At 33.9% G+C, this 27,619-nt stretch overlaps 2 protein-coding genes across 2 annotated transcripts; both read left to right on the forward strand.

Annotated features, from left to right (window-relative positions):
• Positions 1-4,640: 4,640 nt before the first annotated feature.
• On the forward strand, positions 4,641-17,437 carry LOC115951219 (protein STRICTOSIDINE SYNTHASE-LIKE 2). Its single transcript, XM_031068409.1, has 3 exons — positions 4,641-5,011; positions 15,430-15,687; positions 16,482-17,437. Exons 1-3 carry the CDS (start codon positions 4,716-4,718, stop codon positions 17,053-17,055), a joined length of 1,128 nt encoding a protein of 375 aa, XP_030924269.1. The 5' UTR covers positions 4,641-4,715; the 3' UTR covers positions 17,056-17,437.
• A 680-nt stretch (positions 17,438-18,117) lies between these two features.
• LOC115951539 (zinc finger BED domain-containing protein RICESLEEPER 2-like) lies at positions 18,118-21,258 on the forward strand. Its single transcript, XM_031068721.1, has 4 exons — positions 18,118-18,261; positions 19,777-19,944; positions 20,041-20,637; positions 20,746-21,258. The coding sequence occupies exons 1-4, from the start codon at positions 18,118-18,120 to the stop codon at positions 21,256-21,258; spliced, it is 1,422 nt and encodes a 473-aa protein (XP_030924581.1).
• The last annotated feature ends 6,361 nt before the right edge of the window (positions 21,259-27,619 follow it).

The raw sequence follows: 27,619 nt of genomic DNA on the forward strand, positions 1-27,619 counted from the left end.
GCTAGCCCAGTCAAGGGTGATGCAGAAAACTAGAAAATATCAAAATCCCATCATGCATTAACTCAAAAAACCATTCATCTCTTATCAAAAAAAAAAAAAAAAAAACCATTCATCTTTTGCTACAATAGAAGAAAAAGTCCATTATTGAGAAAGCTCCTCTAAATCTTATCATCCAGGACATGCATAGCTTGGGTTCACTCCCTCCCACAAAACTCATCTGTCTATGGGTCTTATCCCAGCGAGTCTTGGCAAAAAGACTCCCATGGGCCGTTTTCCTAACCCAGCACACTTGGGCTTTTTCATAAGAGGCTAGGATTCCGTGGAGTCAGGGCTCTATCTCCCAGTGAAAAGAAAACTATAAACTTCCTTTAGTTTAAAACTGTGGACTTGCGAGATTGAATCTGTGTTGGTAGTTGAAAAAGGACAAGATAGCCCATTTTGTATGAGTTTGCTGGGCTCAGACTTAACTCATAATAGATTAAACCCATAAGTTGTCTACAGCCTAGACAACATGTCAAGGGCAACCAAAAAGAACAAAAAAGAAGGATCTTTGATTTTCACACGTCCATAAGTTCCTGTATATTTTTTTGCATTCATTTTTATATGTTAAAATATGGACAATTCTCAATCATTTGTGATTAATTATTTATATAAAACTAGTTACTAACCCATGCGATGCACATGAAAACTATTAAATATGAGTTATTGCATATTTTCTTACTATAGTTCAAGAGATTATTTTAGCCGAAAAATACTATATTGTCCATAGATATCACAACTTAAAAATAACAGTTAGAATAAATTGGAACACAAAAATTGTCTTTCAACTCAAATGTTTATGACGTTGCATTTTAGTAATAAACTTCCCAAAAAAATAATAAAAATCAGCGAAAAATAAAAAGTCTTTTAGTACAAAAACATGGTGAAATACAAGTGTTATAGAGGCAACATCTCACAAAAGTAATACAAGTGAAATTTCATAAGCTTAGAAGAGTAGGTGTTATGAACGCAAGTTGAACATTTCTTTTATGAACATTTTGGCAACATCTTTTATGAACATTTCTTTTATGAACACATAAAACCAAGCTTGACCATAATCCAGAAACTTAAATTAAATCCAAACACAAACAAATGACTCACAAAAATATCAAGGGCATGCCAACTCGTCTAATAAAAGGTCAGGAAATATCATTACTATCCCAAAAGATGAGCATCAAGTATAGTATAAACCTTAACTTGTATTATTCATTCAAGCCATCACCTATATGAATAAGTGCAAAACATATTTTTAACTAGAATTTTAGACTCTACCTGTAAGAGAAATGGCCTATCTATTCTATTTTAAATATTTTAATTTTTATATATACAAGATCCATCACACGTGGTTTGCGTGTACAATAATATATATATTTGGTTTAGTATTATAAGGTTTAAAAGTGATATATAAATAACTATATATTTTTTTAAAGAAAGAGATAAGATAACATGGAATAATATTTAAAAATGAGATAATAATAGTGTCCTAAGTTTTAGGTTGAATGGAGAAGATAAAGTAAAAAACGTAAAAATTAGGAATAATAAATTACTCTTTTAAACCGTTTGTATTTTCACACAAAATGTTGAAAACCAAACATGAAATCCTATTATTAATAGTCTAAATAGATTAAGTCAACAACGCGTGCAATGCATAAAAAAAAAAAAAAATAAAAATAATAATACAATTTGATGGGGTCCAAATCAAGTTTAGATCGTCCATAACCAAATCACGTCCAAAGGGTTTTACAAGGAAGGAAGCCCAATAGAGACACCCTAAACATGAATAAGATCCCTCCATAAAATATTGCAACCGTCCTAATTAGGATAGTCATCCATGGCTCACAAGGTATGGATGACCAAACGACACTTAGCTAATTTTAGAGGAATTCTCTACAAGCTCTACGCAATCAAACCACTATCTATCATTCTAGAACATGGGAAGGATTCCCCAAAATCTGCTCCATTTTCTCCATTAACTCCACACATTTCTCATGATGATAGTGGATCCAAACAACTAGACCCACTCCTAACTCTCTATAAAATGATCAAGTCTCATTCAACCAAGGTAAATTCTACTATTCACAATTCACCATCCTTGTGTTTTAAAGAGAAAACTGACTTAATCGTTGGAGGGTCCTTGGCCAGTTCACATCGATCACCCTTGACAGTCTTTTGTTTCTCTTCAGGTTATCAAGCCATCACTGTAACCCGAAACATTCAACCTACTGATTTTCGTAAATCATCAAAATTTATTTAAAAATTTGATTTTTCCTCTCTTAATTTAGTATATAAATATAAATTTTAATAATTATGTGGAGTAATAGAAATTTATTATGGTTGTATTAATGTATATGAAATTTGATGTAGATTCCAATTAATTCAACTAATGTGTAACCTCGTGCATACGCACGAATACAATTAAAAATCACAATTAAACGATTTAAATTATACATTTTAGAAGATGTTCAAATTATACACGGTATTACACTTTTTTTAAACTATACATTTCTAAAATATATAATGGTTTCTTATTGGCTATACTATATATAAGACATTCTCCTTTTTCAACTGGATTTTTATGTGATTCAAAAATACCCTCATTAATGAAGAATTAACTTCATTTAGAAATAGGGTCATAAATGTCAAATAACAAATTTCATTTTGAATTCCAAAAGAGAACTCCTAAAATTTAGAATTTTTTTCTCTTCACTTTCAAAAAAGGAATTTCAATTACTGCTTATCTCTAAAGTTTATCCCATTTTTTTTTTGAAAAATAAAAATATATATATTTCTAAATTATAATAGATGCAAATTATTAATATTTGCCAAAAAAATAAAATAAAAGAGTCTCTAAGCAAGCTCTTATATATATATGTGTGTGTGTGTGTGTGTGTGTGTGTGTGTGTGTGTGTGTAATTTAAAATTTAATTAGATTTAGATTCTTTGATTTTTGCACCTAATAATTCACTTGCTATAAAAATTAAAAAATTAGATAAACACATGAGTTAAAATTGAATTCCAATTGAAATCAAATTTAAAATCTAATTGGATTTGGACTCTTCAATTTCTATACTCAATTTAGACACATGACACAAAATTAAAACATGAGCTGTTTAGACCCCCAAAATAAATTACGGCTCAGTTGATTTTACTCCAACTTAAACTAAGTGCAGAATAGAGTAAATGCAAGCGAATAAATAATATAACTACTCTAAGCTATATTAATCAAATCACAACAGTAAAATAAAAGTTAAAAGAGTAGGGAAGAATAATGCAAACACAAGATAATACGCCGATGTGTTATCAAAGAGGAAACAGAAGAATTTGGCAAAAAACCTCTCCGCCACCCTCCAAGCAATAAATCGATCCACTAGAGAATAAGTTGAAGTACACGAATAATAAAAGACCCTCTAAGCCTAGTCTACCCCATGTACTTGAGCCCTCCAAGCTCTTGCTACCAACTGACTTAACGAAATCTTGTCTTCTCTAACTCTCCGGATCACGCAATTTTAGCCCAATTGCATCCATCAAACAAATGGCTTTTTCCAATACTTTTCAGCAGCACCAAAACCTCACTTTACACTTAGGATGAGTGTAGTAAGTGTTTGGACTATCAACTTCTCAAGGATTTGGAAATGGAGAGATAGGAGTTGAGGAAAACCACAATGGATTGTGTAGAGAATTGTGGGTATGACAATCTCTTACTCTCAAGGGTAATGGTAGGGGTTTTCTCTCTAAAAAACACTCCACTCAATATGTGGGTAAAGTGGGTATATATAGTGTGGGTAGAGATTTGGTATATCAGATATGACAAATTGACAAAACAGAATGTTTCGTGGATATTTCACAGGAAGGCCTTACTCGCGAGACACTCGCGAATACCCACGAAAACCATCTGTCACCATCTGTCATGATTCTTCGCATTCCAATCATGTGCTGTGCACATGCTTCACTTCATGGGAAGGCTTCTCACGAGCTACCTGCAAAAACTTCTTTGATTTTCAATTTGTCTTGAGTCTTCACACTCTCTCACACACACAACCATTACAATGAAATCCCATATAAAATACAAGGTACAAAAGATTGAACAAAATTACAATCAAATTTGGTACGGAATTATAGCCAACACAAAATAGTTGTAAATCATAACTTTACACTTTGAACTTTGCTTATTAAAATATACATATATTGCGTTTATATATATATATATATATATTTATATATATATATATATATTTATATTCCCTAAAAAAGAATCCCATGAAAGGCAGATTTAAAAAAAAAAATAATAATAATAACTAATGTGCATTGAATACCAAACCACGTGTGCATACCAAGAAATGGAGAAAACATAATTTGTAATGCTGTCAAACATGCAGGAAGTTTCATCTCCACTATTTTGCCAAGAAAGAAAATGAAGGAATCACACAGAGGACACGTGTAATTTGTGGGAATTTTTTTTTTTCCTTTTTCTTTCTTTAAGAAGCTGCCTATACTATGTCAATGTCAAACTATAGTTGGTTAAAGTGTGTTACAACATAACAGATTTACCATCGTCATATTTTTTATTTTTTTGTATATATAGAATCATAAATACCCACTCCTCCCAATATAACTTTGTTCTTTTATTTCCCCAAAAAAAAAAAAAACTTTGTTCTTTCAAAATATTCTCCACAAGCATGGAGCCAAAGCTGTTATTGACAGCAACCATAGTTTTGCTCCTCTCTCTCTTGATTGCTGTACCTGTTAAGCGTATTAGATATTCATCTGATGCAACACCCAATAATGAAAAAGCTTCCAATAACAAGTTTTGGCAATTTGAAGCTATTCCTATTGAGGGTGCAGTTGGACCAGAGAGCTTTGCTTTTGACCCACTTGGTGGAGGCCCTTATACAGGCATATCAGATGGTCGGATCATCAAATGGGATCAAAATCAACGGCGTTGGATCAATTTCGCCATAACTTCTCCACAGAGGTATGCCTTAATTCCTTATCATAAACCTTTTTTTTTTTTTTTTGTATTTGGCTGATTCTATTGTTGAAATTATTCGATGAAACTATATGGTGCACACAGCACAGTACTTTGTCAATTGTGTTCATATGCATGGCAAGGCCAAAGAATCATTTAGTTGCATACATGGCTGAATTCAAATTGGTATGAAGTTTTGAAGGTCAAAAACAATGAAATGAGATTTGCAAGCAAATGGAAATTGTGGTTTCTGGTTAGTTTGGTTCTGTTGAAGTATGTTATCCGATGAGGGTATGGGTATGTAGCTTTGCCATACGTGTCAGTTTGTTTGTCGTGAGGTGAATTTAACAGTGTGTTAGGTTTTGCCTTGCTTTTATCGAAAAATCCATCATCCCACTTTGAATTAGTCTTGGGGATGGGACGAGGTTTTGTACACAGAATAATGTAGTATCACAAATTATTTTATAAATTTTTATAAAATGTTAATGTGGTCAATTTTTTTATTGATTTTTATTTAGACCTATTATTAATATTAGTTTTTCAATTATTAATAATCATTCATCATATCAACAGTTTATAAAAAATTTTATAAAAGAATTTATAATTTTAGCATTATTACTTATGTTATACCAATCATGCAATTGGTAGTGACAGATCACCTTCTAATTAATTAAGGTTAATTAATTGATATGATGGAGAGCAACTCCTGTCTATGGATTACAGTGCTTGGACTCGCCCTTTAACCCAATGGCATGGCAAAGGGCAAGCTGAGTCGGACTTTCGTTGTATGGCGGATAGAATCATAAGATCCCGCCAAGTGGGACAGATTAGCAGCCACCCTATCCCACTTAATAGGTTTTACTATATCTCTAACTACTTATATGCCCCACTGAATCACAAGCTCATGTTACTAAACTCGATAATTAAAGTTTTAAGGACTTAAAAAATTAATAAATGTCAGTTTTAATAAATATATTAACTTCTCTCTCTATACTAGATTTGTAGAGACAATTAAATGTTCCTTACTCCCAATGGTTTCTTTTAACCATATTAATTTTAGTGTCTTATTTAAAATTAAAAAACAGTACATAAGTTAGGAACTCATCTAGTTTTTATTTTTATTTTTTATTTAACTTGGTTTTTAAAATATCACTTTTAGATATAGATGTGTTTTATAAACTTAATTTTTAATTAAAATGGACCAATAAAAAAAATGCTATAGGCATATCGGCAATGAATAAGTTCAGTAAATAACAAAATTTTAATTTTAATTTTTTTAAAATCCAAACTAGCACTAGCTTGATAGATTTTTTTATAGGATTTATTACTCATCATTTAACTAAGTACTATGATTGTCTTACCTTAAAAATGTTCAAACTTCAAACTACTTCATACGTATCATATGTAAAATATAGACATTTTAAAAAAATTTAGACATTTGTTGTCCACATTTTACACAAAAATTATTATTGACATTTTTTTTTTTTTATATACAAGATATAAATTTTACTCTAACTTAATCTAAGTTTATATGTGTGTAAAAACTCCCTTTTAAAGACTTAAACTCTAATTTTTACACCTCACACCCCACAAAACACCTATATTTGTGGAGTAACTATCGCACCATAAGTGTACGGGGACATTATTTAATATTCACATATTTTTACATCAAATATACATTTTACACTCGATACAAAAGAATATAGAATGAAAAGAGTATCAATGAAAGCCCTTTTACAAAAGAATTAGGGATGCTGAATTACAGCATAGTGCATCAATAATCAAGGGAGGACAGCCGACCTACCCTATATGGCCAAGGTCCCAGGATGTCCTTGTCCTCCTCAATAGTTTTTTTGTTTTCCTTAAACCATTAAAAAGAAAATACTTCATTGAAATAAAACCTATAACTCCTTGCATAAAATAAAATTAAAAAAAAAAAAAAACTTATAATTCCAGATTATTTGGTGGCCCTGCACATTATCTTATTGTATAATAGTTGCACTTGCAAAGGCAGGACCCAAGGACCCAGGACGTCCTTGTCCTCCTCAATAGTTTTTTTGTTTTCCTTAAACCATTAAAAAGAAAATACTTCATTGAAATAAAACCTATAACTCCTTGCATAAAATAAATTAAAAAAAAAAAACCTATAATTCCAGATTATTTGGTGGCCCTGCACGTTATCTTATTGTATAATAGTTGCACTTGCAAATGAACTTTTCCTTTGGACCAAAGTAATAAATATATCAATTGTTTTTCGCTTAATAAATATATCAATTTTACGTAAAATTGTTTACCCCTCTTCTTAAAAATGAAAAATCACTGTTCTCTTCATTTTTTTAGCAAAAGTGTACTAAAAATCATTTCCATGTACTATAATAATAATTTCGGTCTCCCTTGTAATTAACTCCAAGTTAATAGATGAAGGAAGATAAAATTTTGAATTAATGTTACCAAATTATCAAAGAAGGTTGTTTCTCAAAAAAGAAAAATGATCAAAGAAGGTAGAATTCTTAATTAACTAATTAAGTTAGTTGACATCTTCTTCTCAAAAAAAAAAAAGGGGGTTAGTTGACAGTTGACACCTGACATCTTTGGAAAGATTTATCTTTTATCCTTTTGTGTAGGTGAGGTCCATAGTCATCAATATTATGTTGACTAGCTTGCAACTCCCATATAGGCATGCAGCTGCAGCATGCTGTAGTTTAAAAAAACAAAAACAAACAAAAAGTAGTTTTTTTTTTTTTTTGATGGGAACAAAAAGTAGATTATTAGCCTATTTATATACTTAGTTTTTTACTTTATAAAATATTTTTTTGTTACTGTGATTTAATCAATTTATTTAATGTTTATGCTTTTCAATTAAGTTATGGAAATTGAGTGATTATGAAAATAGATTGGATAGGAATTGCCAATTTTTTTAGAACATCATCAAAACTTTTATTGCAATACGTGAATTTATAATTTTATATGCGGTTTTGTTAAGAAAAATTTTGATTGATTTAAAATGAGTTGGAAGCAATTTTAAATAGGCTTCACGTTTTTTTCCCCCTTTTTGAGAAGAATGTACTAAAAATAGGCTTCAAGTAAAATGTGCTAAAAATGGTATTAATTTGGTTTGATATAGTTTAAATGCGTCAGAAATATTTAAAACTAGAGAGATGTAAGTGGAATGACATTTAGCACTAAATTAGAGCATGTGAAATCTAATTAGAATGATAATTCACACTTGGCACAAAATTAGAGTGCAATAAAAAATATAATTTAAATCTTTGTTGGCTTATATTGGTTTTCATAAAAATAGATGCCATAATTATTAAAGATAAGGACTTCTAAAGGAGAGGATTTGCTTTGGTGTTAGGTTTTGCTTTTATCAAAAAATTTATCATCTTACTTTGAATTAGTCTTGGTGGCCTTGTGGATGAAATGAGTTTTCCAATGACTCATCCAATTTGTGACAGATCACCTTCTAATTAAGTTCTAATTAATTGATATGATAGAGTCTTCTCAAAAAAAAAAAAAAAAAAAAAATGATATGATAGAGAGCTACCCGTCTATGGACTATGGTGCTTAAACCCACCCTTTAACCTATGGTCGAGGCGCAAGTTAAGATGGGCTTCCATTGTATGGAGGATAGAACACGGGATTCTATATTCTTGTGTCATGTGGGATGGCAAAAATGGCCCATTAGCATTAATTTTTGAAATATTTAGCAACAGAGCACTGTTTCGGAAATAATTAGGGAAATACCACTTTTTCCGAAAACGCCGCTATAGGGCTCGAAAACGTCACTATAGGGCTTAAAAAACGCCACTATAGGGCCCCTTGAACCTGTTATGGGGACTTAAAAAAAAATTTGCAGGAAAACGCCGCTATAGGGCCCAAAAACGTCACTATAAGGCTTAAAAACGCCACTATAGGGCCCCTTGAAACTGTTATGGGACTTACAAAAAAATTTTGCAGGAAAACGCCGCTATAGGGCCCAAAAACGTCACTATAGGGTTTAAAAACGCCACTATAGGGCCCCTTGAACCTGTTATGGGACTTATAAAATTTTTTTTCAGGAAAACGCCGCTATAGGCCCGAAAAAGTGGTACATTGCTATATAGTTCGGAAACAGTGTTTCTGAGCAAATTATTTCCAAAATTGATGGTAATGGGCCATTTTTGCCCATGTGGGATAGATTAACAGTCACCTCATCCTATTTTAAACTGTTTTTGCCATACCTTCAACTACTAAAACCAAAAAATATATATATGCTCCACTTTGTTACAATTTTATGTTACTAAGCTCAACAATTAAATTTTAAGAACCTAAAATTTAAAAGAAGAAGAAGAAGAAGAAGTCAATTTTAAGAAAGAAATTAATTTCCCTCTCAAATAGATTTGTAGAGACAAATAAATGTGCCTTAGTCCCAAGGATTTCTTTAACTTAATTAATTTTATTATCTTATATAAAATTTAAAAATAAACTTAATTCTTTCTTTTAAACCAAAAAAAAAAAAAAAAGTGAATTTAAAAAAAAAAAATATACACAAGATACGAGCTTACTGGGCTTTTTTTTTTTTTTTTTTTAATAACTTGTCTTTTAAAATATCATTTTTTTTAGATATAGTTTTTTTTTTTTTTTAATTAAAATGAACCAATAAAAATAATGATATAGGCATGTAGCCAAAGAATAAGCTCAGTAAAATCATAAATTTTTAAGTTTTTTAAAAAATCCGAACTAGCAATACCTTAATAGGACTTATTACTTGTCATTTAATTAAGACTAACACTGCCTCACACCAAAAATGTCCAAACTCTATGGTCTATACACTTCATATGTAAACTGTGGACATTTTTTTTTTTTTTTAAATGTAGGCATTTGGTGTCCCCATTTTACAAAGACATTATTATTCATACTCTTCTATATGAAATGTTCCAAGCAATATCCGCCCTTTTATATTGTGGGGTCCAATAATTTGTGGCCCTGGCCCATTTTTACGTTGAGGCCCAAGGCCCGAGCCAAGGAAGGTTATAGCCGAGGATAGGTAATAAAAGTCCAAATAGTCTTGAGACACAGCCGAGGATGATTCTATCCTCGGCATATCCGAGGTCTCCCTGGAAGGAAGGGCAAAAACGGTATAGGAACAGTTTGGGAAAAAAAATCTAAAATATCTAGGTTAATAGAGAAGGGTACGCTGGATAGTATAACCACCAAGGACAAAGGGAAAGCTACCCTTACTGCCATTCAATACTCTGCACCTGACAAAGCCATACTCTTCAGCTTTTACAACCACCCCCAACCACTCTGGGTATGGGCTGATGGGACAAGTATCAGTCCTGGAAAATCGAACTCCACACGTGGACGTTGGATAAGGGGTACAGGCTAGTATATAAGGAAAAGTAGGCAATCCGGGGAAAGGGGCTAGGAAAAATAGCCAAAAACCAGAGCCTCCCAGCCCGCCTCCAGGAGAAAGATTCCTAGGGCGAACACGATTTAATTATGTACGAACACCATGAAAAACCTACCGTCTAGTGACTAAGGCCTAGCCTTTCAAACCCACACTCTATAAATGATATTGTTTGGACCTTTTTATGTGCGAACCCAACACTATTATGGGTCGTCACAAATCGAGTCCTTACAATTGGCGCCGTCTGTGGGAAAGGCTTGTGTGTTGGCATAGGCGGTAGGTCGAGACAGTCCCCTTGTCATTTCTAACAGTCGTTTGTAGTGTTCTAGCGTAAAGTTCCACTAGGGGCTATGTTCTTTACTAGGGACTGCGTTTCGTAGCGTCAGCAGTACGAATGGTTCTAGGCGCTTGGCCGAGGAGCTAATTCCCCTTAAACCAAGGTCCCATGCCATAGCCGAGGGGTTACTTCCCCCAACTACTTATAAAAATCAAGTTTTGGACAAAACCAAGGTATTGTATGGTCCTCGGACTCAAACCTATGGGGAAACCAACTACTTAAAAATCAAGTTTTGGACAGAACCAAGGTATTGCATGGTCCTTGGACTCAAACCTATGGGGAAACCAACTACTTATCAAAATCAAGTTTTGGACAGAACCAAGGTATTGCATGGTCCTCGGACTCAAACCTATGGGGAAACCAACTACTTATCAAAAAGTTTTGACAAAACCAACCTCGGTACTTAAAAATCAAGTTTTGGACAGAACCAAGGTATTGCATGGTCCTCGGACTCAAACCTATGGGGAAACCAACTACTTATCAAAATCAAGTTTTGGACAGAACTAAGGTATTGCATGGTCCTTGGACTCAAACCTATGGGGAAACCAACTACTTAAATATCAAGTTTTGGACAGAACCAAGATATTGTATGGTCCTCGGACTCAAACCTATGGGGAAACCAACTACTAAAAAATCAAGTTTTGGACAGAACCAAGGTATTGCATGGTCCTCGGACTCAAACCTATGGGGAAACCAACTACTTACAAATCAAGTTTTAGACAGAACCAAGGTATTGCATGGTCCTCGGACTCAAACCTATGGAGAAGTCAGCTACTTAAGAAGAATTCTAAGTCGCTCAGTCCTCAGACCAAATACCAGAAAATGTCAAGGCTATGAAAGTTATTAGAAAGATGGCGAAACGCCTTATTACTCAGCGACCAACAGGGGTTGTACATTTTGGGTTATATATCCTCGGATGATTACTTCCTACATGGCATTGAGCGTTCAGCCATCACCTCGTTCAAATTTGGGGTATACAACCCACTTTCAGGTCAGTCTTATTGTACACAATAGCTCCAATAAGTTCATAATAGTATCTTTTTTCTTGGTAAGGGATTTTGGCCCTAAGTATCGCTTTCTCAGGTCGGCATTATTGTGCCGAACAATTTTATTAAGTTCATTATAAACATCTTTTTCTCAGTAAAGGTTTATGCCCTAAGTGCCATTTATTCAAGTCGGCATTATTATGCCAAATAGTTCCAATAAGTACAGAGCAAGATCTTTTTATTAACTGGGATTTCGGCCCTAAGCATCGTTCATAGTATAAAAAAAAAAAAGGTTACAGGATAGTACGTTTATTCACGGCATAACTATTTCAAAAGAAGAGATAGAATATACGAAATAAAAAAATGACGACCTTTATTAATGTAAAGAGGTGTTACAGCGTACAATGAAGGGCTTAAACAAGCCTACATAGAAAACGAGTTACAAAAACAATTAAAAAAAAAAAAAAAAAACAAACAAACAAACAGCCAGAAATCTTTTTAAACTCTGCTCCCAAGTCTTTCCAAATTCTGCCCCAGTAGCGCCCATATTGAGAGGAGGACCTTCCTTGGGGGGAGAGGAGAAGAAGAGGAAGAAGGAAAAGTACCAGGATGGATCTGGTGATGGGAAAGAAGAAGAAGGAGAGGCAAAAGAAGGCACCAGTGAAGGAAGAGAGGAAGAAGCAGGGATACTTTGTCCCTGCGTCAGTCCTGACTCCTAACACGCTGGTGCCATGTTAGCTATGCTCATAAGAGAGCGGCTGGTACTGATAATGGGTGACCCCAGCTCAGTCGCACCAGAAGTTCGACCCGACGAGCCCCTGCTTCGGATTTGGGCTGAAGGAAGGATGAGAAGTATCTTGAGTCTCTGCCATCCCTGCCCTGACCGAGCCATTTTGAGCTTCTGAAGAACATGGCATTTTTGGGAAGGGTATGGTCCCTTCATTCCCACTCCTCTCTTAAACATATCACAATTCAAGGTGTAAACTAGCAGATAAAGGAAACTCTGGGGGAGGCTAAGGGTTTCAGGCTTTAAAAGGATTAAAAGGTCTCTGTATAAGAGAGGTAACCCCTTGCCTTTCTTCTTATATGAAGGGCAAAACGGGAGGCATTTAATCTGTTTAAATTTCCAGGAAAATCGGTAAACGAGAATATACCCATTCCACTTCCCCACGCCGTCGATAACCATTGAATTTAAATGGTCTCGTAAAGAGAAATCATTAAAGGCGTGTTTCGGATAATGAAGCGGCAGGAACGCATCATGAATAAATTCAAAGGAATGTCTCGTAGTCCGGTATATTTCCTGGATAGATGAAAAGACACCCACATTGATGAAGGGCAGATCTAAGCAGACCGCAATAAAGGCGTGACATTACCAAAACCCTCCTTTCCGACCAAGAAATCGGACAGTAGGATTTTGAGGGGCTATTGTGAGGTCCAATAATTTGTGGCCCTGGCCCATTTTTACGTTGAGGCCCAAGGCCTGAGCCGATGATAGGTAATAAAAGTCCAAATAGTCTTGAGACATAGCCGAAGATGATTTTATCCTCGGCATATCCGAGGTCTCCCTGGAAGGAAGGGTAAAAACGGTATAGGAACAGTTTGGGAAAAAAATCTAAAATATCTAGGTCAATAGAGAAGGGTACGCTGGATAGTATAACGACCAAGGATAAAGGGAAAGCTGCCCTTATTGCCATTCAATACTCTGCACCTGACAGAGCTAGACTCTTCAGCTTTTACAACCATCCCCAACCACTCTGGGTATGGGCTGATGGGACAAGTATCAGTCCTGGAAAATCGAACCCCACACGTGGACGTTGGATAAGGGGTACAGGCTAGTATATAAGGAAAAGTAGGCAATCCGGGGAAAGGGGCTGGGAAAAATAGCCAAAAACCAGAGTCTCCCAGCCCGCCTCCAGGAGAAAGATTCCTAAGGCGAACACGATTTAATTATGTACGAACACCATGAAAAACCTACCGTCTGGTGACTAAGGCCTAGCCTTTCAAACCCACGCTCTATAAATGATATTGTTTGGGTCTTTTTACGTGCGAACCCAACACTATTATGGGTCGTCACAAATCGAGTCCTTACATATATAATATACTCACATTTTACACAATACATGTAAATATCATTAGATTGGAAACAATGAAAGTTGTGGGAGTCAAAACCAATTGGTAAGAGATGTGACAATTAATTTATACATGTAGGATTACAGATATTCCACAATGAGAGACTTGAACAAGATAAATGACACCAGAATCTCTTTTATTAGTGTAATGCTCAAGAACAAGCTCTCTCTCTCTCTCTCTCTCCTTGAGCCTCTCCTTATACTCCCTCCTTTCTACCTTTCTTGGAATGTGCTATTTTCATACATCTAGCAAGTTACTTGTCCAACCAGACACCTGCACCATCATTTTCATGTTGAAGATAAACTTTTGGGGTTTTAGGCATTGTTTAGGCTAGTCAATCATTAATAAATGCGACTATGCCAGGTATGTGAATTTAATTCAGAGGTGCCTGTTACTTTATCAAGAAACTTCATTATGACTCCTTGGACGTTTCCGTGTCTCTTTGTGCTCCTCCTTAAATGCTCAAAAAGTACTCTGTACTCGGCTGCCAATGGTGAGGTCGTCTCTAAATACACCTCGGCAAAAAGGTATTGGACTATTTTCCATGATCCGAGTTCCATCTCCCTTTAATGGGCTTGCCACTTCATTTTGTCAACAGGAAATGGGCCCATCTCCCCCCCATCAAGCCCAATGTTTCCTATATTTAAGACCACTTCCCTACAAAAGCCCTTTTTCAAATTTGTCCCTTTACAAATTACATATGCCGCACGTCGGCATAGAACATCAATACTCATGGCCTCATGGAAGGACAGCTGACCTACCCTGTGGGCTATAGCCAAGGGCCAAGGATGTCCTTGTGCTCCTCAAATTTTTTTTTTTTTTGGGGGGAAAAAAGATACTTCCAGTTTGAAATGGGTTAAAAAGGGATGTCATTGCGATAAAACCTATAATTCCAGATTATTTGATGGCCCTGCACGTTATGTATTTGTGTAATGGTTGCAATTTTGAAAGGAACTTTTCGTTTGGACCAAAAAGTAAATATATCAATTGTTTCACCCTTCTTTTTTTGGGGTAAAAATTGTTCCCTCTAATAAGAATGACATTTGGCATAAAATTAGAGTATGTGAAATCTAATTAGAATGACACTTCACACTTGACACAAAATTTGAGTGCAATAAGAAATATAATTTAAATCTTTATTGGACTTTTGCTTTAGTATATTATTAATCACAAATGAGTATAATATCAGAAAACTGTGTATAAAAACATACTAATATAATTATAAAATGGTAAATAATGTTAATAATATACTTAAAAACTGTAAACAATGTTAATAATATAGTAATTGTAATCACATAGCACGTAAATTCTTTGTGTATATTTTTCTTCTCTCTTCTTTAATTAATTTTGCATTAATTAGTGAGTTTATTTTCACCACATATCAATATATTAAAATAAATATCCAACGGCATTTGACACGCACGTCAAGAAGACAAGATTACAGGAACAAAGAAAATATGCAATCTATGGTGATTTCTCAAAATATTAATATATATTACACCCATATATATAGTGTGAGACCGTATATTTTATTTTTCAACAACTCGTATTAGTATATTACCACTGGCATTGCTGGCAGAGCTGGTTGTGAAGGGCCACACGATCATGATAAAATGGAACACATTTGTGGGCGTCCATTAGGATTGGGCTTCCACACAGCCACAGGTGATCTTTATATCGCTGATGCTTACATGGGCCTATTGGTTGTGGGCCCTGATGGAGGCATGGCCACTAAGGTTGCTACACGTATTCCCTTGGGTTTCACCAATGGTTTGGACATTGATCATCGCAATGGGGTGGTGTATTTTAGTGATAGCAGCACGCAATACCAAAGGAGGTATGTCATTTTAATATTGCATAATTTACATACATCCAATCCCTACCATTCTAGTAAAATTGGCAACTGAACAAATTCTTTTCAAAAATAAAATAATAATAAAACAAATTCAATTTTTTTTTTGGTTGTCGTAAAAGATAATATAACTCATAATTTCCAATGGAGGGAATTTAATATCTGCATTTTTTTTATTGGAAAAAATAAAAATCCACCTTTAAAACGTGAGAAACTACTACTAAGGAGTAATCAATAATTCAATGATGTAAACTAGTATCAGGAAACAATTGCATATATATATATATATATACACTATAACAAATTTACACTCAACCAATTATTGCTGATGATTGATTAGAAATTTAAAAATTGCATAAATGTATAAGAAAAAATGTATCATATTTAACATATGCCAACTATCAATACAATTTTATTAATACAATTTTAGAAAATGTATCTCATGTATCAAATATATAGATCATTTTTCTCACAGTACGTGAGTCTCACATATCTAATTCATGAAACAATTACTTCATAATATTGAGTCAAAATTCACAATAATCCATTGAAATTACTTCTCATGTTTCACCTCAAAAGAGTTTCAATACATACAAAACCACATACAACTCATTGATATATATAGACTACTTTCTATTTCTAACTTCCTTTTAGTTGGACTGCATAAGCTAGCTATATATAATATTTGTGTTGTTCAAATATTCCTCTTGCTACCATCAACTTATAGATTTTCTTTTGCTAAAATATTAAAAGTGTACATGACATACTTGATTATGCAGGAATCACATCTCATTAGTACTAAGTGGGGATAAAACAGGAAGGCTAATGAAATATGACCCAAAAGACAAACAAGTAACTGTTCTTCTTAAAAATCTCTCATTCCCCAATGGTGTAGCATTAAGTGAAAATGGCCACTACATTCTAGTTGCAGACTCCACCAATTGCAAAATCATGAGGTATTGGCTAGAAACATCGAAAGCTGAAACTTTTGAAGTCTTTGCTCAACTCCCAGGGTTTCCAGACAACATCAAGAGAAGTCCTAGGGGAGGATTTTGGGTGGCAATTTATTCAAGAAGAGAAAGGATCTTAGAATGGATGCTTTCCTATCCTTGGATAGGAAATGCTTTGCTTAAGCTTCCTTTTAACATTACGAAAGCTTATGCATATTTAGCTAAGTGGAGGGCAAGTGGAATGGCAGTGAGGTTGAGTGAACAAGGTGAAGTATTGGAAATATTTGAAGAAAAAAGTGGAATTAGATGGAGATCTATTTCTGAAGTGAAGGAGAAAGATGGAAACTTATGGATTGGATCAATAAATATGCCTTTTGTAGGCATGTATAAGAGTAATTTTTAGATATTTTCAGAGCACTATGAATAGAGCTCTCTTCTCTCACATTCATAATAGGATCCACTCATTAAATTCATGATGGACCTCGCAATGAATGTGAAAGGAGAATATAAATAAACCTTTTTTTAGTTCCCTTTACAGTTTTTATAGGTGTTAAGGTGTAAACTGGCAGGTTACCTATGTGGACTATTATCGGTCTAATATTTCTTGAAGGAGCAATAATTTAAGAAACTAAACTTTTTTCATTGACGTAGGAATAATGATAGAAAGTGTAGTGAGCCCTCTTGAAAACACTTGAATAGTTGAATGCCAATTACAGTGATTTAGCACAGGGCAAAAGACAATGTTGACATTGAAACAATGAGGAAGGTTTGTATAAGCTTTGTTATTTTTGGTACTGGTTTGGAGCTTGATAAGAATTGGAGATCAAATCTTTAAATTGCTTCATATGAAGAACTTTGATTGAAATGAATTAATCATTTAAATCAACATAATCAGCCCATGAATTTCATCGATAGAATTTATATATTAAAAAAAAAAGATTTTTATATTATATATTCGAATCATTACTAAAATGTAAACTTATGTTGAGATGATGGGGAAAAATAAATTTTCGAAAATGAATATTACAAAGAAAGGGTTTTATGTGTAGATTTGTATGTTTTTAGCTATTTCAAACTTTAGTTTTTTTATGGAATAATAAAAGTAATTTTTTTAATAAAGATCAGATCTGAGTATGTGTATGAAAAAACTAAGTACTAAGTACAACACCTTAAACTAGGAAGCACGGACACTTCATTTAGGGTATTGTATTTGTGTCAAATTTGAATGGAAAAAACATTTATTTTCCAATCAGAACTAAATGATTATAAACTCTATTATAGAATCTGACAAAGCAATTTAAACTTGATAAAATGACAAAAGTACATATTTATTTAATATAGCCAAATTATTAATTTGGCATTTTACTTCTACATGTAATATTTTATCATATTCACGGGCTTATATTGGCGGTACTACTAATGATTGTGAGAGCAACTTATCAAGTAAACATAATTAGGCACGAAGATGCCATCACCGATCCAACCAACCGGTGCCGATCTTCCTGTGCCGCCACTGCCACCGACCGACAGAGCCGATGCCGGCGATAGGAGCGCGAATGGACTTCCGATGCCGATGCGGTGCAATCATCGAATTAGAGAGCCCGAAACCGTGAGAGCTGAACCAAACCAATACCTGCATATAACTTTCAGTTTCAAAGGTTTGGTCCGTTTGGATACGACGTTGTTTCACTTTCACCAAGTATCTATTTTAATTTTTTTTTAACAAAACGTCATCATATTGGATGTTATTAAAAAAATAATAAATAAAAAAATAAAAAAAAAACAAAAAAAAAAACAAACAAACAAAACGGTGTCGTATTTTGCTAGGTTTTCAGGTTTCTCCTAAGTATAAATTCTTTCTTTCACTCTTAGAGGTCCCTTAACTCTCTCTCTCTCTCGCCTTTTGCCGGCCTGAGTCCCTGACGCCTCGCCTCAGCTGGCCTCTACAACAGCCAGTAGGTGCTCACCAGTTCACTGAGGCAAACCACCGGTAAGCCACTAAGCCCCTTTCTTCTCTCACCCCGCAGCAAGCCACCTGTTTGAGTCAGTTGTTTGGTTTATACTATTACTAAGTTTATAGTTTATAGTTGATGTTTCCCTTTTGCTCAGCCTTGATGCTGTCGGAACTCAAAACTATGTATGAGCATAAATGCTCTATTTTTGATATTTTTTTAGTTAATGAAATGATAGTATCCTGTTACTATAAACTTACCCAAAAAAAAAAAAAAGTTTGTATTGTTACTATAAACTTACTAAAGTAACAATGTATTACTAAGTTTATACTGTTACTTAAGGCTTGGTTGCTGTATTTTGTTTATCATTTACCTATTTAAGTTTGCTCAGCTGACATGAGATAAGATAATTACAATTCTAGGTTAATTGTACCAGCACAAATTGTCAATTAGCACAAAATGCAACCACCCACCAACTATTCTGAAACTCAATACTCATTTGAAAGAAAGTATAACTATCTAGAATCCTTCCATTGGATGCAACTTAAATGTGATATATGGTAACAGTATAAACTATAAACTTAGTAATACATTGTTACTTTAGTAAGTTTATAGTAATAGTATAAACTATAAACTTAGTAATTCTTTAAGTAACTTGCTTGCATAGTTGAATTGCATGAGCTAGCTAATTAGTGACTCAATGTGTCGTAATCTACTAAGTACTAACTTTTTTTTTCCTTCAACATTTTAATTTTTGAGGGAGATAAAGATTGAGAGAGTTCGCGCTTTCAATACTTCATGGAGAGGTAATAACTAATCACTCACTATATTCAGCATTTTGATTTTAAATTTTTAGTACTTAGTAACAACTTCTTTAAGTTTATATATATAAAATAAGCTTTTATTTTATATTTATATTGAGAACAATATAATAAATTCCTTGTTAATATTAGTGATATGAATTGTTGAGTAATGACTAATGATTGTTAATTTGTTAGTTTGTTATTGTTGCCTTGTTGTAACTAAACTGATTAGATATTGCTATTATTGGATCTGGTTGTGACATTCATTTATTGGGAGTGAGCTATTTGATATTGTATTTGCTGGAAAAATTATAATTTGATATTGTTGTGAAAACTTTGTTTTTTGTTGGTTGGAAATTTTTTTATTAGATAGATGTCGATGCTCCACCTGGATTTTGTGCCCCTGGGGACCCTAATCCACCTCCTCCTAGTCCTAGTAGTGCTAACCCTAACCCACCTAAACTTGCAGCACCAATTGGACTTGGTGCATCACTGCCCCCACTATCACCTAAACAAGGTGGTAAGGACCCATCTATAGTATGGTAGCACTTCATTAAGTTGGCTGGTCCTGATCCCAATAAGCCTAGGTCTGAATGCAAGTATTGTAAAAATCAATATAATTGCCATGGTAAGAAAAATGGTACTTCGGGCATGTTGCAACACATGAAGGTGTGTAAGAAGTGGCCTTTTCCTCGTGATGATAAGCAAAAAACTTTGCCTTTCCAAGCTAAGAGGGAAGGGGAAAGTGGATCAAATGTGTTAGTGGTTGCAAACTATAGTGAAGAGAGGATAAGGTTAGTGTTGGCCAGGATGATCATTATTGACGAATTACCTTTTAAATTTGTAGAGCGTCAAGGCTTTCAAAAATTTATGGAAATAGTTGAGCCTAAGTTTCTTATTCCCCATCGCACTACCATTGCAAGGGCTTGTATAAAGATTTATTCTAGTGAGGTGGATATTTTGAGAAAGGCTTTTGTTGGGCAACAGGTTTGTGTGACAACGAATACTTGGACGTCCATACAAAACTTGAACTATGTGGTAGTCATTGCACACTTCATTGATGGGAATTGGACTTACCAAAAGAAAATCTTGAACTTCTGCCCTATAGCTAATCACAAAGGGGACACCATAGGTAGAGTGGTTGAGTCATGTTTGTTGAAATGGGGTATAGACCGATTGTTTACAATTATGGCGAACAATGCTAGCTCTAATGATGTGGCAATTGGTTATGTGAAGAAGAAAACAAAAGAAAGAGATAGTAGCATATTGGGTAGTGAGTTTATGCATATGCATTGTTGTGTGCATATCTTGAATTTGATAGTGTAAAGTGGGTTGAAGTCCATTCATGAATCAATTGCCAAGGTTCGGAATGCGGTGCAATATGTGAGAGCCTCTCTTGCAAGGTTTGAGAAGTTTCAAGAATGTAATGAAAATGAGAAAATCAAAGCCAAATGTTTGTTGTCCCTTGATGTGCCAACAAGGTGGAATTCCACTTATCTCATGTTAGATTGTGCTTTGAAATTTTTGAGAGCATTTAATAGGTTGGAAGAGGAGGATGGGCATTACAAACTTTATTTTTGTGAAGCGGATGGGAATGAGAAAAAGCCCATTGGTCCTCTTAACTATCTTGATTGGGAAAATGTCAAGACCTTTAAGAAATTTCTTGGCATATTTTATGAGATGACACTTAGATTTTCTGGGTCCTTGTTTGTCACTTCTAATACATACTTCCATGAGCTAATTAGCATTGAAGATCAATTGCAACATTTGTGTAGTGTTGATGGGGATCCACTTTTGAGAAGTATAGTGGTAGAGATGAAAAAAAACATGATAAGTATTGGGGAAGTATAGATAATATCAATTTGATACTTTTTGTTGCTGTTGTTCTTGACCCAAGGTATAGATTAAAGTATGTAAAGTTTTGGTTTAGGAAGTGGTATGGAAAGGACAAGGAGGATGCGATGAGCTCTAAGGTTTGAGATACATTGAAGAGGTTGTATGTGGAGAGAGTGTGTCAAAATGGTGCTTTCGAGTTCTATTGGTAGTGGTAGTGGTGCTTCATTGTCTAGGGACTCCAAGCCAAGTATTGATAATACTTCCTTGTTTGATCGCATTAAAAGCTATAATAATAGGTTTAAGCAACACTTGGCAAAAGATTTTGACATCTTGATGTGGTGGAAAATGAATTCTTCTAGATATCGAGTCCTTTCCCAAATTGCCCATGATGTGTTGGCTATTCTTATCTTTACAATTGCATCTGAGTCTGCTTTTAGTAGGGGGTGTTTTGGATTCGTTTCATAGTTCACTATCTCCTAATACAGTTGAAGCCCTTATTTGTACCCAAAATTGGTTGAAGGATGCAAAGAAAAAAAGACCAATAAAGTTTCGGGAGTGCATGGATAATGTGGAGGATATGGATGGTTTTGAGATTGACACTAGTAAAAAAAATATATATATATATATATATATATATGTTCATTTTGTTTGTTGTATGTATCAATTGTTTATTTATTTTCTCAATGCTTAAGAATCTTATTGTTTTGAATGGGATTGTGGAAATTACATCGGTTTGCCTAATGCCTATGGAGGAGGATCCAAGCACCGTTGTGTTGGATAATGATGAGTAATGTGCTACTCTCTGCTTGGAGTTAGTCAATAGTTAGTATTATGTAAGTATACTTGCTATTACTATTCGTTTGTGTTAATTATAAATATTTTATTATTCATAAACGTTTTATTGTTATTAAGATGTGTTTATTTTGTAGGAGTTCTAGAATGATGCATAATGCACAAATTTACTAGACAAAGAACTTACAAGAATTAGCATTTTTTTGCCTATATTTGCCTATATGCTAATTATATTTGTACATGTTATTGGTAGTGGATTTTTCACTAATGGTAGTTATTTAGGTATTCATGGGTGGGATTATCATTGGGGATACAAGCAATTAGCATTCTTTTGCCTAAATGCTTATTTAATTTGTATATCTTTCCTTTGGCATTTGTGGACAGCGACAAATGGTTCTATAATACGTTATTAAGTAGATACATTAACGCTTATTGTTATTGACACTGACACACACAGTGACACTAATGATATTATATGCTACATGATAGTATTTTGGGAGTTAAACTCTTATTGAGGCAATTTCAAAATATTTTTGCATGGTGAATGAAATGAAAAATTTTGGATAGTTTGTCTTATGTGAAACTATTTGGACAATTTGCTGTGTAAAAAATTTTCACAGATTGTTTATGTGAATTAAATGATGAAATTTGGATCATTATTGTATGTTTTAGGTGAACAGATTTTTGCACAGATTGTTTATGTGAGCCAATATGGATCATTACTGTTTGCACAGATTTTTTGCATAGATTTTTGCACAAGTTTTGGGTGAACAGATTGTTCATGTGAGCCAATTTGGATCATTACTATTTGGGTGAACAGTTTTTTATTTTATTTTATTTTATTTTATTTTATTTTATAAAGTTTTTGTTGAATAGTTTTTTTTTTTTTTGGGGCAGGTTGAATAGTTTTTTTTTTTTTTTTAAAAAAAAAAAAATAGAATTTTTAATGTTTCAAACCAACCAAACTGATTAAACCAAGTCGATCGAACCGCACTGCTGTAGGTCGAAAAATTGACCCTAATCGGTATGCATCGATTTTAATTATTACAAAATTGATCCATATCAGTTCAGTAACAAATTTGAGAAAAGACCGAGCCAACCGAGCAGCGCACACCCCTAAACAGAATAGTAATTCTACAAAGTTACAAAAAATTGATGTTGAAGGCAATGTACAACTCACACTAACATCTATACTCAAGGAGAACAAAATGAGTTATTCAATAACTACTACGAAGTAACAAAAGAAGAAGATACAAAAAGTTATTTAAAATTACCAAAAAAAAATCACAAAAAATTATGAAAAACATTTTCTAATAATTTTACTATGCATCACACGGGTTAGCAACTAGTTTAGTATTATTAATGTACTTAAAAAATTATAATAATTTTTTTTAAAGAAAAACATGATAGGTTTACAACTAAATATATTTCACTTTTAACACTCATCAAAAGTTGTTTGGAATTTGAATTGTCATAATTGACTTCACGTGGGTGGCTTGTCAGGGCACACTGGCACAAACAAAAAGTTGCACTAAAGTGACTTATTAATGACTCCAAACTCTAAAGTCTAAAAAAAAATTTATAAGAATGGGAAGGAGGAGTAGAGGTCATTGCTTTTTTTTTGGTGTGGAAGAAGAAAACAACGAAGAATAAAGGGAGGGAGTATGATTAGCATCATAAGATCACAGCCAAAACAATGGCAGTAGTATGTGATGTGTTTAGTAATTAGTTTGTTTCTCAAAAAATGCTTCGTGTTTCTTTTGTATTTTCTTTATTTCACCTTATTTTCACTTTCCACCCAGAATTCGATTTTTTTTCCTAGCAATATTGGATTTGTTAAAAAAATAAAATTCATGTGGGACGCGCGTGCAGCCGCATCCAGGCTGCACCTTGTGTCCCGACCGCGTCCAAGCTGCACCCTATGTCCCAACCACATCCAACACGGTATGGTTAGCATTTAGCTACACCTGTGCTTCCTAGAGCAGAATCAATTGAAAATTGAGGATGCCTTGATAGAGTATGTGCCATCAAAAATTTGTATTTTAATAGATATTATTACTTATCAAAATACTCACAAATTTGTATTTTAATAGATATTATTACTTATCAATATATGTGTGCATGTCTGAGACAGATAGTAAAACCTGATAAACAGAGTTTCGTAGTACTTCAATAGTACACTTAATTTAGGCAATTGATCAAACTTGGATTAGTTTTACTTCAATAAAATGGAAATTTAATACTTTTGCTTCTCATAAAAGGGAAGGATAACATTTTCAAAAAAAAATTGTTGAACAGGAACATCCTAAAGTACAAAGATAAGTAGTGAGATGTTAAATCATTGATGTTTCAAACATTCATAAAGCCTTATTGCAATGAAATTTTTTGTTGCAATAAGGAATATTCTAAAATTATTATTTTCATTCCATTCTTTTTCCTTCTCCCAAACAAGCTATAAAGCACCAAGGTGCCCTTAAAATCTAACAAGAAACAAAACTTCTTCAAGAAATCACAAAAGAGACAAAATCTTCATCCGAGAATCAAGCAAAAAGCAGCAGCGCATGTTAGCAGCACTTACTCTTCCACTATGCTTCTCTGTTAAGGTAAAGAAAAAAAAATTTATCTCCCACCCATACATACATTTGCCATATAAGTGTAGATACATACATGCATTCATATATATACAACAGATATACACTCATAACACTCAGAAAAACTAAAAACAAAGAAATTCGAAAGATATATAAAAGCAAAACGTTATAGCAACTTTCAAATGCAATAAAAAACGAAAGAGATTCCAAAGAGAAAAGTATCAAAGAAGAATAAAAAATGTTACCATATTTCGAAGGCCAATCATAAGCCCTTAATGCTAGAAGCTGCAAGCCCTTGCTTTATTTCTCAAGCTCTAGCTTGATTCTCAAGGAAGAGAAGTATGGTAGTTGTTTTCTTTTATTTATTTATTTTTTCTTTCCCAATCTTTACTTAAGGATTTATGTCTTAGCCTTTTATCCAAACAAAAAAAAAAAAAATGGTGTCTTAGTCTTTATGAGATATTTATTATTATTATTATTATTATCATTATTATTATTATTCACAATATTTTTACAATAAATTTTAAGTTATAAGTTGTTATTAGCTATTACCATAGTTAGCTATTACCATAGTTACAGAAAAACATACGGACGAGTACAATTCGGTATTTTTCAAAAAAAAGTATGTTTCAAAAATTCAATATAAAAATACAGAAACGGAAAAGTAACGTTACATGTGTAGTACGGGTATTAAACGTTTCTTATACAGAAACATTTAGCATATATTTTTGTTAGATAAATACAATTATTAATATATACTCACTTACAATAAGTGTCCGTTTGACTTAAGCTTATAAACTCAACTTTTAACTTTTATATATAGCTTTTAAAATCGTATTTTTTCCTCACTTTTTTGAAATACAAATATACTTTAACATACTTTTAGCAATTTTTTTAAAATAAAAAATCTAGATAAGTTGTTCTCAAATGGACACTTATTATTGTGCCCAGAGGTGGAGCCAGGGGGGGCAACTACCCCCTAACCTCCAACAAAACTCCTTTACTATTGGATATTTAGATTAGTTTGTCCCCCTACAAAGATATAAGCATAACATGTTAGTGAGTAAGAGAGGAAGGGTTTTAGACTTTTAGTTGATCTACAAATTTTACACTCATTGGTGGCTATCCAAGTAGTACTATTTGCCTTTCATGTTAGGAGATATGCTCTGTTTTTTTGGTCTAGGAACAAAGTGTTTTTTATGTCACCCAAATTTTCATTAGGTGAGGGTGAGGACTAGAGAGAGGATTTTGTTAGATGAATGTGATGAATGTGGCCACGTTGAAATTGTTCTTACTAATTCATATACTTATTGTACCTTTTTTTATAAGCTAACAATGAAGTGAAAATTTTCAGATAAAAAAAAAACACTATTATCTATTATCTATTAAAAAATTAAAAATAATTTTTTTTTGTATATAAGATAATAGATACATAAAAATGGACTCACTAGATCTTTCACAATAATAGAAATTGATTTTTCTCATATCACTACATTTTTAAGTCTTTTTTATTATTAAAATAATCTTCTACCAAACCAAGTTTAAAATTTCTCACCACTTCAACTCTCAAGTTACGATTGAGTGGCTGTAGTGCCCTGGATGGAAAGAAATTGAATGATATTGCCATAAGTTGCATACCAAATGTGTTAGAGGAAAATCAACATCACTACTCGACAGTATCAGAGATTTCAGAAGAATTGAAGCAAATAAGAGTAAATAAACTACTCTCAAGGTTATACAATAACCGAAAGTTGAGGAAAATATTTCTTGCAGTAGAGAAATTGTTTGGTTGACTTAGATCAATCGTTGGTCCATAGCCAATGACCCAATGAGTCATTTGTAGTGGGCCTTTTTTACAATGTTGGGCTAGGTTGCCTCCTGCAGTATTAGGCCCAAGTGTTTTGAGTAAGAGAGTTGAGACTAGTCTAATGCAACTCACTTTGGTCCGGCTTGTGCACAAACTATGCCCCGTTTGCCAGGCTTTGATCACAAGCCCATGGCAGGCAGAGCTGCTACGGGTAAGTTATGGCAAGCAAATATAATAAAGATAACACAAAAAATAGTAGACAAAATGAATAAAAGGGAGCGACAAAAGGCATCTCATAGGCCAAAAGTAGAGAAATAAATGGGGAATAATAATAATGGGGGTTATTGAACTAAAGAGGGAAAAATCAGTCTGCCATGCCAAGTAATGTTGCGGAGCTGAAACCAAGAAGGTAAACCACTTCCTCAATGTAACTAATCTCCCAGAGGAAAGAAATTAATTGCTTTGAGGGAACGGGCCTGAATGGTTTATGTTTAATGAGTATCCTTTGTCTTTTCTGATAGAGAGCAAGGCTTTAGAGGGAGAGAGGAGATCAACATATTGGTGCATGTCTGTCATTCTATACTCCCTATTCTCTACCCTTCCTAGTTTTTCCTTTCTTTCTTTTTTTTTTTCTTCCTTTTCTTTCTCAGTGTTTACTTATTTTGTTGCGATTCTCTCCTAGAGGTTGCTATTACAGTGTTTGTGATTGTGATCTCGACCATGATCCCCTGCTGTGCACGGCAAGGCCCCTTTTTATAGTGCTCGTCGTGACCGGATTTTACTATTTTAGCCTTTAACAACCTTTGTTTGGTCTGGGTGTCCTTGCCAACCACTTACTGCTTTGCCAATTGCTCAGCCACCACCACTTACCTATGCTAGCCGTAACACCAGACAAAGAAGGCTATTTTGTTTATTTACCTGCCGTGCTACAATGTGAGTGCTCTCTCTCTCTTCCTATCCCTCATGGCATGCACCTAGTGGTCCTAACTCATCCTTACTTCCTTTGGGTGGTATGTCATCCTAGTAGGACATTTCCCCCAAAAAAACCCAAGCAAGAACCTCAGAATAGGTTTTCCCCTCTCCTCATAGCCAAACCATGCCTTCTTACCTTTGACCCATGACCTCATCACCTCTTGTATTAGCTAGGTACAGGCTGGTGATGTCTGGGCCTTGCGAGTACTTCACT

This window comes from Quercus lobata, chromosome 7 (assembly GCF_001633185.2).
Source record: "Quercus lobata isolate SW786 chromosome 7, ValleyOak3.0 Primary Assembly, whole genome shotgun sequence".
Lineage (NCBI taxonomy): Eukaryota > Viridiplantae > Streptophyta > Magnoliopsida > Fagales > Fagaceae > Quercus > Quercus lobata.

What these genes read in the sequence shown, in the direction of transcription:
- LOC115951539 (XM_031068721.1), top strand. Translation starts at nt 18,118, where the DNA reads ATGCCATCACCGATCCAACCAACCGGTGCCGATCTTCCTGTGCCGCCA. An exon ending in GAATTAGAGAGCCCGAAACC is followed by an intron (nt 18,262 to 19,776) that starts GTGAGAGCTGAA and finishes TTTTTTTATTAG; the next exon opens with ATAGATGTCGATGCTCCACC. An exon ending in GTGGTAAGGACCCATCTATA is followed by an intron (nt 19,945 to 20,040) that starts GTATGGTAGCAC and finishes TGCCATGGTAAG; the next exon opens with AAAAATGGTACTTCGGGCAT.
- LOC115951219 (XM_031068409.1), top strand. Translation starts at nt 4,716, where the DNA reads ATGGAGCCAAAGCTGTTATTGACAGCAACCATAGTTTTGCTCCTCTCT. An exon ending in GCCATAACTTCTCCACAGAG is followed by an intron (nt 5,012 to 15,429) that starts GTATGCCTTAAT and finishes CATTGCTGGCAG; the next exon opens with AGCTGGTTGTGAAGGGCCAC. An exon ending in AGCACGCAATACCAAAGGAG is followed by an intron (nt 15,688 to 16,481) that starts GTATGTCATTTT and finishes TTGATTATGCAG; the next exon opens with GAATCACATCTCATTAGTAC.